Source organism: Spodoptera frugiperda, chromosome 9 (genome assembly GCF_023101765.2).
Source record: "Spodoptera frugiperda isolate SF20-4 chromosome 9, AGI-APGP_CSIRO_Sfru_2.0, whole genome shotgun sequence".
NCBI classification, from domain to species: domain Eukaryota; kingdom Metazoa; phylum Arthropoda; class Insecta; order Lepidoptera; family Noctuidae; genus Spodoptera; species Spodoptera frugiperda.
This window is the reverse complement of record NC_064220.1, coordinates 6,934,186-6,949,905: the sequence shown is the minus strand read 5'-3', so window position 1 is coordinate 6,949,905 and position 15,720 is coordinate 6,934,186. Positions and strand designations below refer to the sequence as shown.

Genomic DNA, 15,720 nt, shown 5'->3' with positions numbered 1-15,720 from the left:
CCTATTAATTTATAACCCCCAAAAGGCCGGCAATGCATTTGTAACGCCTCTGGTGTTTCAAGTGTCCATGGGCGGCGGCGATAGCTTACCATCAGGCGATCTGTCTGATCGTTTGCCGGCTTATTGCATAAAAAAATGATACAAATTCTTCGTTGGTGTCCAGGTGGCAACTATACAGAAAGCTCAGATCGCTCATCTGGAAAGGTTCATGTTTGAAGGTGTGGACCTCCCTCTGAAACCCTCCTGCGCTGTCTTCATCACTATGAACCCTGGATACGCTGGTACGTGTTTCCTAATAATTTCTTTACCAAAAGAAAAATATATAAAGATAAAGATACGTCAATATTCGTCGCGGCAGGCCCAGAAGGAGATGGCGGGATGAACTCGATGCCTATGCCCCTTCCACTCTTCTCTACTCTTCTCTAGCTCTACAAAGAGAAGAGTGGAAGGAGGGTAGGGAGGACTTTGCCCTGAAGTGGGACGACCATTGCTGAAAATAAAATAAAATAAATAAATAAAAGAAAAGGATGCGATTAATTATAGCTTGAGTTTGGCTTCTTTGACCTAGTGAGGACTGTACCAAACTACTTTTGAATCGTAGGAGGTCCTTAGTCCAGCAATCTGTCACTAGCTGTTGAAGTGATGATTCCTAATTAAAATTTTACAGGTCGTACAGAGTTACCAGATAACCTGAAGGCATTGTTCCGACCTATCGCGATGATGGTACCAGATTATGCCCTGATCGCCGAGATCTCTCTCTTCTCCTTCGGTTTCTCTGAGGCCAAGATCCTCGCTGGAAAGATCACCACCACTTTCAGACTTAGTTCTGAACAACTTTCCGCTCAGGTAAATATACTTATTTAATTAGAAATGTTTTACTGATGTTTAACCCCCTTGCCTTGGGAAGTAGGTATAGACATTGGTCTCCTGCATCTGATCTTTCTGCTGCTTGCCGTGCAACGTGTAGTGGGTTCGATTCCTGCACGGAGCAACTCTTTGTGTGATCCACAAATTGTTATAACGGGTTTGGGTGTCATGTGTATGTGAAATTGTATGTTTGTAAATGCACCCACGACATAGGAGAAAATCCTAATGTGGTGTTTGGAAGGAATTAGGAAACCCAACATTTATTAAAAAAAAAAAGAAAAAATATCTTCTGCGTAACAGGAGAGTCTAGTTAGAGACTGGTCACCTTGATCAAAATCTATGAAGGGTCATTAGTTAATGATGGGAACTTGTATTAGGACCATTATGATTTCGGTATGCGAGCCGTGAAGACGGTGATCACGGTCGCCGGCAACCTGATACGGCAGATGCCCGACGGTGATGAAAGGCAGATAGTTCTTCGAGCACTGAAAGATGTGAATGTACCCAAGTTCTTAGCTAACGATTTGGTTCTGTTTAACGGTAAGTTTATATTAATTAATTAATCTAATATATCGGTAAGGTTGGCTATTAATGATCATTAAATTTGTTCTCCGTGTGAGAAGAGGCTTTTGCTCACCGGTGGGACACAGGTTATGCAAGTGTATTAGGTTACCGGGGGCCCAATTAGCCCCCCTTCCCAATCTTCTCAATCCCCGATTCTCCAATGACCCTTATATTCCTAAACCCCAAAGGCCGGCAACGCAATTGTAACGCCTCTAGTGTTTCAGGTGTCCATGGGCGGCGGCGCTTGCTTATCATCAGGTGACCCGTCTGCTCGTTTACCGGCTTTTACCATAAAAAAACTCTCGGCTTTTTCGAGTAGACACGTAACAATTATTTGTGTAATTAGCACTAACCATGTATTTTGTGCCACTACTTATATTATTGAAAAAATATAGTGAACCTACATAATAAATGTAATTATTTTCCTATTTAGGTATAATATCGGATCTGTTCCCACGCGTGGAGGTGCCTGTAGTGGACTACGGTATTATGGAAACGTCCATAAGGAACATGCTCATCAAACGAGGATATGACGATCTTTATTGTGAGTATTATAACAAAATTTAATACCGAAGCTAATATAAGCTTACTGCCGAAATTAAAAATCGATTTCAATCTAAGTTCCTTGAATTATAATCGATTATTCACATAAGTTGTATATATACAGGTACTCCTCGTGTCAAAAACTTATCGATCTGTATCGATTATTAGTTTTTGATCATCAGTGGCGATGCCCATTGGATGGATTAATAGAGACCATGTGATCTGAGAAACGTATTTAATAACTTAAATTAAATGGCGATTTCCAATCCGCTTTTTTTATGGGGGGAAACTTATCCAAAGCCTTGGGCAAGGCGAGAGGGAGTGTCAGACTCTTACTGAATAAAACCACCCCGTTCTTACTACCGCTTTTCGAGCTGGAGCCCCGGTAAACCCGCTAGGTAGTCCGCAGCTCCGGATCATCTCCAACCCACTTGGAACGTGGAAATAATGACAAATCCTTCACAAATCCTGTCGACGAGTTTCATAGTCCAGCAGTGCAGTGGACTGTCATGGGCTGTCAATATGATGCTTATGAAAATAAACACAAATATTATTTTAGACTAGCTGTTAATATATATTGTTGTTGCAGCGTTTATATTCAAAGTGATTCAGCTGTACGAGACGACGGTAGTAAGGCACGGCCTCATGTTGGTCGGGCCGGCGGGAGCTGGGAAAACTAAGGTAGGCTTAAAATAGTATAATCATAATAAATGAATTAGGTAATTCGGCCTTTCTGATTGGTTGATTTACTGAAGCCGGCTAATCAGAGCGCCGAATGCAGTAACAATTCGATCTCGTTAAACGTCAAACAAAGACGTATACAGGTAAGCGTCCACAGGCCCGCATCGTACGCATTCCGCATGACGTCATCGGTACGCATCGCATGTTGCGATTACCAACAAGCGGTCTGTACGATGCGGATCAGTGGACGCAGTTGTATGAGTTTCTATACAAGACAAACTAAAATCCGTTGCGTGCGATGCGTACGATGCGGGCCCGTGGACGCTTACCTCAAACCCTCTGTTTCTGACGCGATTGAGTGACAAACAAAATGTCTTTCTTTAAACGTGGATTTCTTTCTTTGGTCAGTGTTATGAGACCCTACGTGACGCGTTGACTGCGATCAAGGGGAAGCTAGCTCCTGATGGGTTTCCCTTCACTCCCGTGCATACTTTCGTTGTCAACCCCAAGTCTATCACCATGGGCCAGTTGTACGGAGAGTTCGACTTGCAAACCCATGAATGGTAACTCTATGTTTATTAACAACTTAACATTATATAATGTATTTGTTTGTTGAAAAGGCTTAAATTCTTATTAAATAGTACACATATAATACATATCTATACTTTAATTGGCAAACCAGCCAACTTCACATTTCGTTAAATTTTTTTGTTTTGTTAACTTCGTATGGACTAAAAATATAGAGTTTTCAGTGTCTCCTTAAAAATTTGCTCATAAGGAGTTAGCTGGTTTGCCAATTATGGTATCGATATCAGTTATAGTATATGTAATGTTCCTTGATTATAATATGTCTATAGTCTATCGCCACAATTCGTGGTCCTCCAATGTATTCTATTAGGTAGGCCCGACCCGAGACTGGCTGAGACCTCTTCCTCAGTAGTGTGATATTTATACATTTTGTAAATTTGATATTTGGAGTCTGTGAAACCAATTCAAAAGATAAAATTTTCTCGTTTCCATATCACCTTTGCCTTGCTAATGTAATTCGGACCTTAAACCTTATTTAGGACGGACGGGATTCTTTCGAGTTTAGTCCGTGCAGGTATCGCAGTAGAAGATATGGATAAACGCTGGTACATCTTCGATGGTCCAGTGGACGCTGTGTGGATTGAGAACATGAATACGGTAACCCTTGCTTTCCTAACTTTTACATAATATGACAACAACCCTTTTTTTTTAAAGGGTGGAAAATCATCTATTTACTTCTCTCGCCCTAAGCAAGGTGAGAGGGAGTGTAAGACCCTTACTGATTAAAAACCACCTCGTTTCTACTCCTGCTTTTCAAGCCGGAGCCCCGGTAAACCCGCTAGGTAGTCCGCAGCTCCGGTGACATCAACCCTTGACCAGCAATTGAGCAAATCACCCAGTGGTAAGCAATTAGCGTCGCCCTATGGACACCTGCAACACCAGAGTTACAAGTGCGTTGCCGGTATTTTGAGCTGGGATTGTACCTGTGCGGTAACCTTATTAGTTGCGGCCAAACACAGCGCAAGCGTTGTCTCACGCCTGTTGTTAACGAGGCCGTGGTATCACTGTCGTCAGCTCGGCTCATTTGTTATGTCTTTGACTGCCAATAGAAAACTGTTGAAGGCAAATCCTCCGCTAACGTCGGTCACCGGCGACCACCACAGCGTTGAATGTGTTAAAGTATCTCTCTCTTGTGAATTATGATTTTACTGAAACTTGACTTTGATATAATTTGTATTTCATTTTAGGTATTAGACGACAACAAGAAGTTATGTTTGTCTAGCGGCGAGATAATGAAGCTGACGGAGCGTCAGCGTATGATCTTCGAAGTGGCTGACCTGACTGTGGCCTCGCCCGCCACTGTCTCCCGATGCGGCATGGTGTACCTGGACACACAAGTAGTGGGTCTACCACCTCTTGTTAACGCCTGGATTAAGAGCAATCTTCCTCCGGTATGATGAACTGAATTAACTTTAAATACCATAATTTGTGCTTTGTCTTTTTTTCTTCAACTGCCTCGTTGTTCAATATCAATATCGCTATTATGTTTTACGTTGCATGTTGTGTGAGCACAATCCTTGAAAATTTTTCTTAAATACTTTATCTAATCCAGGAACTACAAAAAGATACGAACATATTACTATAATCGAATGACTTACAGCTTTCCCCTACTGTACCTCTACCATGAGTTTGAAGCAATAGGATTTGTCGATAGTCACAAATTTTAATTCCACAGGTAACCGGTAGAGGCGCTGTAAAATTAGCCACACAAAAAATGTACGTCGTCGCTAGCGACTATCGACAAATATTATTGCTTCACACTCATGGTAGAGGTACTGTATTAGAAAATTCTTTCACAGATAGCAGATCCCATCCGTAAGCTGTTGGTGCCTCTCATCACAACGTACTTGTACCCTGCACTGGAACTGCTGCGTTCTGAGATGACGGAGATCGTGGTCTCCATAGACTCGGCCCTGGTCCTCAAGTTCCTCGAACTGCTGGATTACAAGTTGAGGCCTCTGACTGGAAAGGACGATAGGCCACCCCCACCACCCAACTTCCTTTCTTTGATGCGTGAGTATTTAGATTAATAAATAATAAATATCAGATAATCTCGCTGATTGAGAATATATTTTATTATAAAAAAAAACGTCCTTTACTTACTCGACTGTGTATGATATTGATGAACGTAGATGAAGCGCTAGGTGCGCCAGAAACCCGTCTTTGTTTAGCAGTGGACATCTTTTTTTCATCACAATATTGATGGTAAGCAATCACCGCCGCCCATGGACACTTGAAACACCAGAGGCGTTACAAGAGCGTTCCGGCATTTTGGGGGTTAGGAATTTAAGGGTTGTTGGGGAATCGGGGATTGGGAATATTGGGAAGGGGTCATCGGGCCTCCGGTAACCTCACACAACGAAACACAACGCAAGCGTTGTTTCACGTCGATTTTCGGTGAGGCCGTAGTATCACTACGGTCGAGCCGGCCCATTCATGCCGAAGCATGGCTCTCCCACACTTGTTAAAGATGATAAATTCATTTATGTACAAATTCATTAAGAAAGATAAATTCTTTTAGCTCGTTTGGCGCCCTTGTGGGTAGTCTGGTCCATCATTTGGTCGGTGGGAGCGACCTGTGACCTGAACAGTCGCGGTGTATTCTCTGAATTCATAAGAAAAGTCACCACCGAAAATGGATTCAAGCCTTTATTCCCGGAAGCAGGAAGAGTTTATGATTACACGTAAGTGAGCATTATCATATCATTCGCGTCTCATGATTAAATTTGTCATAGGTGCGTTTACGAACACGATTACAAAAAATATTATCTCTACCCAGACTCATCTATTGGTGGATCAGACAAATACTTCGCGTGCGTTGTAAGATTCAAAGTCAAAGTCAAAGTCAAAGCATTTATTTCAATTAATCCTAAATTAGGCACTTTTGAAACGTCAAATAAAATATTCGATTAAAATATTCAAGGAATTTGGACTCGGGAATAAAAAATGATAACAGTTTATAACAGTTTACACATTAGACCCACTTAGTTTTAAGTCAAAATCCCATAGTGCTTGGCGACTGGGCTTGTCCCAGTCGTGTAGTGCCTTTTGTGTCTTTAGGCTTAAGTCATTCTGTCTCCTGCATTCAATTCACTGAGGGAAGTGGAAACTATCGTTTTCTTTTTCTTCTCTAATAATATCTTCTGATTTATTTCGTTGCGGGATCCAAAACAGTCATTCATTACACTGGGACGCACCGAACTTCAGTGTTCCGGTGTTTTCATGGTTGTATCTACTGTAGATTCTGGCTTACAGGAGTTGCAGCGGTTTGGGAGGATGTGGCGGGCTTATTCCATAAAAAAGTCAGTCACATTGATGTCCATTTGACCAGCAATGAAATAATCTCATTAAACAATTCTGTTTGTTGTCGTTCTACGAAAAAGTTAAGTTTCATTCGTTTATACCAGGCTCCATGATGGGGGTTTCACAGACCCGACTGAAGACGGAGAACCAGCCAGCCCATACTGGTACAACTGGATGGCAAATATGGCACCATACGTAGTTGATTCCGAGTGGCAGTACGCAGGTTTGTAATACAAACGTGTCTTATTGTATACTTAAATGGTTGAGCCTTTTAAAATTCGATTGCAAGGAATAGGGATGATGACTGGGTCAAAAATAAATTATTACAACTTTTCAATACAATAAAATATTCAAAAATAATCACTGTCTCATTCATAAATTTGATGAACTGCTTAATTTTCGATCTTTTCTAGCTAAAGGACATGGCTAAACCAAAGTATGGACGTCGTAACCCGTACAAATAAATATTGAATAAATATGGTACCTAGCAATAAATAAAGCCGCATAATTAAAGATTGATATTTTGTAGTTAAGAAGGTCCAGAAACTTGGCATATCTGCGCAATCCTGAAAATAAAGTAGCGCTCCTACGTCAAACAACGTTACAAAAACTTCAAAATATAACATTGCTCTGAACTTTTCCAAGGCGTTTTGAGGTACCTAAGCCGAAAGTTATTTATACTATATGAGGTAGATAGGTAAACAGTTCTGCTTATACTAGAATAATGAACACAAAGTAACCAAGAACAGACACAAAATATATAGTAAGATTGTGCAATCTTATACAAAATATATATTTTGTGTCGATCAAAACATTTATAATTATTTGGTTTCAGAAAAAAGTCATTATATTACCGTTATTAAAAATTGATGTTCGTTTAATTATTTCGAATTGATTTTCGGGGAAACTAATGTCTGCTAATAATAGCTTGCAGTACTTACTTCCGTGTTGTCATGTCAAACCACAATAGAAAAAAATCAATTATGAAACTTATTTTTGTTAATTTTTGTTCACCAAGTTATAAGAATTAGTTAAACACAAAATAATTCATAAGTGAATATTTAAATGATACGGGTTAGCGTGAAATTCGTATTCTTGTTATTATGCCTGGGTCAGTCATTTAGCCATCTCCTTTCTAGAAATAAGCTGCTATTTGACGTCATAAACTTATGACGTCGTAATAGAGTATTTCATACAAAGTTCATAGAAAATATCGTTTGAATTTGACTAGTAGGAAACATGCCTATTACTGTGATTTTCGGAAAAAGATGACGAAAAATCAACGTATTTTTCTAGACATTGAAGTCCCAACGCTGGACAACGTACGAAGCCAAGCGCTACTAGGCTATAAGATTGTGAATTACAACCATGTGATATGTGTGGGGCCCACCGGTACTGGCAAGACGGTCTCCATCACAACGAAACTGGCACATGGATTGCACAAGAAATTCATTTGCGAATTCCTTGTATTCTCAGCCAGGACTTCTGCTAATCAGACTCAGGTAATTTAAGTAGGCTCGATTTCTTCTTAGTCAGTAGTTTAGTCCACTTTTTCATTTTATTCAACATAATCTTCACTGTCAACCCTCATCGTAACATTTACTCACAAGTTACGCTTTTTTTTGAAAATCATACGATTTCTTCTCTCGCCTTGAGTGAGGCAAGAAGCAGTGTCGGACTCTTAATGACTCAAAACCACCCCGTTCCCACTCCTGCTTTTCTAACTGGAGCCCCGGTAAACCGGTTAGGTATTCCGCAGCTCCGGTACCCGTTTTGCTATTTGTCCCATGTAACACAGGGTCAGCCTGTTACTGAAGAAATGATTTTGAGCTGATCTTTTGGTAGGACGTGATAGATGGAAAGTTGGAGCGTCGTCGACGTGGTGTCTTCGGTCCGCCTCCTACCAAACGCCAGGTGTTCTTCATAGATGACCTGAACATGCCAGCACTCGAAGTGTATGGGGCTCAACCTCCCATTGAATTGTTAAGACAGTTTATGGACTTTGGAGGTTAGTTTGTCGGTAGATTTGAGATTGAATTTTGATATTACCCTTTCATCTGAGAACCAAATTTACCAAGTTATTAAAACTCGTGTGAAGGGACTAATAGATATAACGCAAATCCTGTTTGTTATTCTTATAATCTTATATATAAAACGCATGTATTATACAGGTATAATTAAAATGTTCGGTCAGTTTCCGTCCACTGCTGGATAGCGTCTTTAATAGCACGTCACTGAATTCGATCTTCAGCTCTATGCATCTAACCATTGCCAGCCACTTATCAGCCACGCGGATATTGTCATTTCGTCTAGCTGGAGGGCGCCACTACGCTTGCCTATACGCGGTCTCCATTCAAGAATACGTCAATGATCATCGGTTCTTTGACAAACGTCATTATCTGCCATTTCAGCTTGCTAATCCTTTCCATATAAAGTTCACTATGATGAATGTATATGCAGGTTGGTACGACAGACACAACATCGGTGAGTTTATGACGCTGGTGGACGTGGGTATCGTGGCGGCGATGGGCCCGCCCGGCGGCGGCCGGAACCCAGTCACCATGCGCCTCATGCGGCACTTCCACTACATCTCCTTTACAGAGATGGAATATTCCAGCAAGGTATTATCATCATTATCATCATTAGCACGTGAAATTACATCCATTGGAAGAGTAGGGTTAGGTGATAAGTTTTTTTATGGAATAAGCCGGCAAACGAACAGACGGATCACCTGATGGTAAGCAATCGTCGCCGCCCATGGACACTTGAAACATCAGAGGCGTTACAAGTGCGTTGCCGGCCTTTTGGGGATACAAATTTAGGGGTTGTTGAGGAATCGGGGATTGGGGAGGGGGTAATTGGGCCTCCGGTAATCTCACTCATACAACGAAAAAACAAGGCAAGCGTTGTTTCACGTCGGTTTTTTGTGAGGCCATGGTATCGCTCCTGTCGAGTGGGCCCATTCGTGCCGAAGCATGCCTCTCCCACACTTATTACTATATTCTACTATGTCGTCACAATCACAATCCATTTTCTTTCCCCCTAATAACATTTTCTTATTTCATATAGCTACTTCATTTTTTATTTCAGTATGGAATTTTTGACACAATCCTTAAATCTTGGACTCGAAATTTCGACCCAACGAAAGCGATCAACCTAAAGGAGGGACCGTTCCTCAAGGCTTCTCTAGACATTTTCAGTGCTTTAGTAGAAGAGTTACTACCTACCCCTACAAAGTCGCACTACACCTTTAACTTGCGAGACCTTAGCAAAGTATTCCAAGGGATTCTGATGATGGACCCAAAATCTGTGACTGTAAGTATTGCTTTGCTTATTATACCACTTCATCTAACATAATATACTTCATCATCGTCAACATCAATAGCCCACAAGAGTACTCTGCTGGACTGGAGCGAGGGCTGATATTCCATTCACGCCTTTTATCTCCGAAGAGGTAGGCAGAGCTGCACATTACCACGTACACCCGCTACGTACGTACGCCACTACTGAGAAACTTTCCAAAAACCGAAAAAAACCCAGTGATACTTTGCTCGAAACCCCTTGTCCGAGTCGCACTTGCGACCACTCGAGCAACGAGACAGTCTATTGTATATTATATTGAATCTATATCGACGGTTAAAAGTAAATAGGGTATAAGCGTATAAGCGACATTTGGTCAAAAATGAGTTTATTATGCTAGTCTACGTAAAATTTTCCGCTCTTTCGAATGCGCTTACTCTCATGGCTCTACGATGACATTTTGGCGTTTATACTCTAGCAAAAAAAAAACTTTCGACGACCGACGAGTTTAAACGGTTCTCCTAAATATTTAATTTTTTGTCGCTTATACCCTATTTCTGTTTAACCGTCTTTTTTTTTTTTTTGAAACCACCCCGTTCCTACTCCTGCCCGTCGAGCCGGAGCCCCGGTAATCCCGCTAGGTAGTCCGCAGCTCCAGATTAGTTCGTTTAACCGTCTATATCTATTATGTTATTACCAGGATGTGGACGATGTGATCAGATTGTGGTACCATGAACATCAGCGAGTGTACCAGGACCGATTGGTGAACGACACTGACCGTCGATGGTTCACTGAGTAAGTTTTACCATTAATTTCACTCGAAAATGAACGGATAAATTAATATACTTAGTTACTCTGTTGGCTCAGCGATCCGAGTGGATTTTGAGTTCAATGCGATGTTCCATTTTTCGCGGTTCTTCTGGACATAGACCTTCCATTAATAGTCTATGAGGATTCTCCTCCTTAGATCTACCTTCCATTATCTATATTAGAGATCTCAGTTATATTAGAGATCTATATACATAGGTCAGTTTTTCATCATACATTATTATGTATCGTATCTAGGTTTTGAGCTATTACTGCAATTTTAATAAAAATCATATAATACTTGATACCGGATAGATGCCAACAAAACCTCAGCAGCTCTGCTTGTAACTATTTGACCAACGACACCACTTCTTGTCATAACACGACTGATCAAAATAGGTCATATTTATGACACTCCCATTTTGGCCTAATTTTTTTTTTAATAGCAAACGCTCCGCATTGTCATTTTCTCCTGTGTCGTGGGTGCGTTTACAAACATATAAGTTCACACACACATGACACCCAGACCCGAAACAACAATTTGTGGATCACACAAAGAGTTGCTCCGTGCGGGAATCGAACCCGTTACACGTTGCACGGCAGCCAGTTGCCCAGCTATCGCGCCAACCGTGCAGTCACTAGCCATTACCATTTCAGTTTAATGCATAAGAAGTTACGTTCAGAATTTAATAAAGAACCAGATGACTTGTTGGCTGATCGGATGATGTTGTTCGGGGATTTCATGGACCTGGGTGCTGATGATAGGAAGTATGTCGAGATTGTCGACAAAGAAGAGGTGGGTTCCATAATTGTATTTATTTACCTTTAGCTCCGCTGTTAGCAGCTCCGCTCGTTTTATTCTAGAGCTAGCTATTCCTCGCGGTTTCTGATGGTCGTGATGTTTTATACCCCTTTTTTTAACGGTGAAAAAATCATTGAATGATTTCTCCTGCCTTGGACGAGGCGAAAGGGAGTGTCAGATTCTTACTGACTAAAAACCACCCCGTTCCTACTTCTGCTTTTCGAGCTGGAGCCCCGGTAAATCCACTAGGTAGTCCGCAGCTCCGGAGATGTTTTCTACATAAACAATTTTCAATTCGAACCAGTTGTTTCGGATATTAGCGCGTTCAGCCGAACAAAAATATAAACACACGTGCAATATTGATACTACGATAAATAGGACCCGAGCAGTGGGCAGAGGCGCATGAGAGTAATTTGTTTGTGAGAATTTTATAATATAAGTTGGAGTTTATTAGTTAAACAAATGGTCTCTAATAAGAAGCTGATATTTTTGTACACACGACTCTACATCAAGCTATACAAAACCAGTATAAAATAAACGTTTAATGTTCGGAAAGATCATACTAAGCGAGACCATGGTAAACTGGTTTTGTATAGTTCGATGAGCACTTGTTTCGTTTCAGTTGAATTACGTGTTGGGGCATTACCTCGAGGAGTACAATATAGCGACGATGGCTCCCCTCGACTTGGTGTTGTTCGAAGATGCCGTGGCCCATCTTTGCAGGATAGCACGCATCATGAGACAACCCATGGCCAATGCGTTGCTTTTGGGCATGGGTGGATCAGGTTAGTTAGACTGAGCTAATTGTTGTTCTAATCTTAGTGGTAACGATAAAAGTATCTTTAAACTGCTAGCCAAACGCGGGGATTAAAGAGGCAAACCCCTGTTTTATAGACCCTCAAGGGTTGTTGATGAAGATGATTTAAAAAAACGTGGATAGTGAAATCGAGTATATTGTAATGTCGTTCAGGTCGCCAGTCGTTATCGCGGTTGGCAGCCAGTATGGCGGAGTTGACTTGCATTCAGATCGAGATCACGAAAGCCTACGGGATCTCGGAGTGGCGCGAGGATCTCAGAATGACCATGATGAAGGCAGGCGCTGAGAATAGAGGCATAGTGTTCTTATTCTCTGATGCACAGGTAACACTCGTATAATTTTATCTTCCATTCCCTGTAGAAGATGGGCCTCTCACGTAATAAGGCTTTTATGCAATAGAGGGCAAACGAACAAAAGGATCATCTCATGTAAAGTTATAGTAGTGATGCCTATGGATATCCCAAATCTAGAAGAGCTACAGTGCATTGCGGGCTTTGGAAGAGGGGTAGGTTGTTGAGTGAGTCACTCATTCGTTCAATAATATCTCTCTTCATCAATAACAAGATAAACATTTTTTTATAGTTACAAGTGCGTTGCCAGCCTTTTGGGGGTTAGGAATTTAAGGGTTGTTGGGGAATCGAGGATTGGGCCTCCAGTAACCTCACTCTCACAACGAAACAGAACACAGGCGTTGTATAACGTCGGTTTTCTGTGAGGCCGTGGTATGACTCCAGTCAAGCCGGCCCATTCGTGCCGAAGCATGGCTCTCCCACACTTAAATGACATTACTGTTCTAGATAAAAATGGAATCGTTCCTCGAGGATCTAAATAACATCCTGAGTTCTGGTGATGTGCCAAATATATACGAGCCGGAGGATTTAGACAAGATATACCAGGCAGTGCGGCATGCTGTGATGGAGATGAACCTGACAGCCACCAAGACCAACCTGTTTGCTTGCTATCAGAGAAGAGTTAAGAGCAACATGCATATTGTTATAGTCATGAGTCCTATCGGCGAGGTAAGAATAGAAAACCTTTCGTTGGATAAAGCTGAAGTTTATTTAGTTTAAGTTAGTGTAGGAAAACAGAAGCGAAACGAGAAACATTGGAGGTCTTTTACGAGGTGGAGATAAACCAGTGTTATTTTGAGTTTTGTTTCAGATATTCAGATCTCGTCTCCGTCAGTTTCCGTCTCTGGTGAACTGTTGCACTATTGACTGGTTCAGCGAATGGCCGAAGTCTGCGCTCGAGTCGGTTGCGTTTCACTTCTTCGAGAGTATGGGGGAACTGACAGAGGCTTCCAATGAAATACTTACAGCTATGGTGGTAAGTGGATTTTGGGATCATCATGATCATGAGGTCACAGTTATAAAAATATAAACTCGAAAAAGAACCAGTCCCTCATTTTATATGACGGTACGGCCTTGAGCAACATCTGTCTGCTATTCCATTGTCCACGTGGCGACGTTCGTATACCTGCTCCTTTTTGAAGGGCCTTGCTAGATAGAATAGTATTAGTCTCAAGCATTCCTTCGTAATAAGAACACGTAGTTATCGCTTGCTCGCTAAAATGAGGGACTGGTTCTTTTTCGAGTTTATATTTTTATAACTGTATAATATGTATGTATACGCTACGAAAATAAATATTTTTACTTATATTATCGCTCTGTAAAGTATATTACGGTAATTGACATGCATATTATGAAGAATACAACTTTTTCAACATTTTGCATCGCTGTATCTTCGAAATGGTGATTCTTAGGAAAAAATGTGTAGGAACAATTTTTATAGATAATTGCATGATGAATCATTTTTGTCTCACCTATTTTTATTATAAAACTTACCGTTTAGCTGAAAAACTCAAAAAACCGATTTTTGCAACATTTGACCTTGAATAATTTTTTTTCCACACTCCGGATTGATGTGGATAATTGACAAATTGTGTATAATAGGGTTCCCAACAATCATGCCAATTTTTAGGAAGGTGCGAATTAATGTAACCTTCAATGTCTATTTTGACCGGACTATATCTTTGTATTCTAAACTTTTGACTGGGTCAAGTTAAAGTCTATAAAGGTAAACTTCATATCTATGAAGTCAAAATCAAAGCATTTATTTCAAATAATCCTAATTAGGCACTTTTGAAACGTCATATTGAATTGTTTATCTGCCAGTGAAGTTGAGTGCTCGTTCCAAAGTGTAGCTTCGAATGAAGAAGAACGAAAAAGAAACAACATCGTTAATCCTTTAAAAAAAATTTTTTTTGACACATGCTATATTCATACGTAAATACAATATTTTTAAACTAGCTCCAATTAACTTACTAACACTTTCCAATGTTACACACAGTCAGTATGTTGCTTCGTGCACCAATCTGTGGTGGAAGCCAGCGACCGCTTCAAGGAACAGCTGAACCGCATCAACTACGTGACGCCCATGTCTTACATGGAGATGTTGGGCGCCTACTCTGAAATGTTCCGTAAACAACAGAAGGCCATACTCAAGGAGTCTAGTGCGCTGAAAACTGGTCAGTACACTTAGTACGAGTTTGCTTTACGTTTAACAAGATCGGAACGAGAGCGCGTTCGGTGCTGATTGGTTGGTTTATTCGCGCCAGCCAATCAGAGCGCCGAACCTGTGATTCCAGATCATAACATACCCCTGTTGCAAATTCCATCCTGATCCCTTTAGTTGTTTTGACATAACTAAGTAACAAACATATAAGAATAGTAAGATAAACTTTTACAGAGCAACCTGGAAAACCATTTTTTTGCTGGTGTTAGCACTATGCCCAAATATAATGTTTCATTTTGGATTGCTATAGAATTGTAGAATTAAAGTAAATTGTAGACGATTTGGTGCCATACATTTGAGGGTACAATATAACATCGGCCTTCATCGATCTGTTTAATTCAATTTAGGGCTGAACAAGTTGAATCAGACAGAAGTAGAAGTGAAGGAGTTGCAGATAGAGTTGGCGGAGCTGAAACCCTTGATGGAGAAGGCGGCTGAGGAGACCAGGCAGGTCATCGAACAGATCGCCACGGATACTGTGAGTAATATGGTTTTTTCTTTAATATTTGTAGGAAAAAGTGTTATCCTATCTATCTTTCCTTCTGCAAAATAAAAGTTAATTGTCTAAATAAAACTTAAAATCAAAAATGAAAACTGCTTTCAAAATATATAGTTCGAGTCCCCATTTTTTTTAAGTGGGGTTATATACATAAATCTTCTAAGTCTAAGAGATATACTATGCTGAAAACCACATCTAAATCGGTTTAGCCAAACGCATACAGGTCAAACTGAGAAACTCTTTTTATTTGAAGTCGGTTAAAAAATGTTTCTACTGAGTTGCATAAAAAATAACGGTTCAGCAGTTTCCAAACGTTTAAAGTTTCACAAAGCTTAAAGAAAAAAATCTTATAAAATATGTTGTTATTAAATTGGT

The 15,720-nt window shown here is 40.6% G+C and overlaps 1 protein-coding gene across 6 annotated transcripts in view; it reads left to right on the top strand.

Annotated features, from left to right (window-relative positions):
• The window catches only part of LOC118271040 (dynein axonemal heavy chain 1), a 65,580-nt gene that overhangs the window by 28,813 nt on the left and 21,047 nt on the right, over nt 1-15,720 (top strand). For all 6 annotated transcript variants that reach the window (XR_007705651.1, XR_007705652.1, XM_050696082.1 and 3 more), the window contains exons 36-58: nt 164-281; nt 668-846; nt 1,245-1,407; nt 1,865-1,975; nt 2,564-2,655; nt 3,064-3,218; nt 3,723-3,840; nt 4,431-4,634; nt 5,043-5,256; nt 5,765-5,927; nt 6,651-6,769; nt 7,843-8,048; nt 8,392-8,554; nt 9,007-9,167; nt 9,637-9,861; nt 10,547-10,641; nt 11,311-11,449; nt 12,078-12,240; nt 12,426-12,595; nt 13,070-13,291; nt 13,434-13,598; nt 14,622-14,799; nt 15,194-15,324. Coding sequence is in view for 4 of the 6 variants with exons in the window: in XM_050696082.1 (XP_050552039.1) it covers nt 164-281; nt 668-846; nt 1,245-1,407; nt 1,865-1,975; nt 2,564-2,655; nt 3,064-3,218; nt 3,723-3,840; nt 4,431-4,634; nt 5,043-5,256; nt 5,765-5,927; nt 6,651-6,769; nt 7,843-8,048; nt 8,392-8,554; nt 9,007-9,167; nt 9,637-9,861; nt 10,547-10,641; nt 11,311-11,449; nt 12,078-12,240; nt 12,426-12,595; nt 13,070-13,291; nt 13,434-13,598; nt 14,622-14,799; nt 15,194-15,324 (3,654 nt within the window). In the remaining 2 variants the exon portion in view is untranslated. The remainder of the gene's footprint in view (nt 1-163; nt 282-667; nt 847-1,244; nt 1,408-1,864; nt 1,976-2,563; nt 2,656-3,063; nt 3,219-3,722; nt 3,841-4,430; nt 4,635-5,042; nt 5,257-5,764; nt 5,928-6,650; nt 6,770-7,842; nt 8,049-8,391; nt 8,555-9,006; nt 9,168-9,636; nt 9,862-10,546; nt 10,642-11,310; nt 11,450-12,077; nt 12,241-12,425; nt 12,596-13,069; nt 13,292-13,433; nt 13,599-14,621; nt 14,800-15,193; nt 15,325-15,720) is intronic.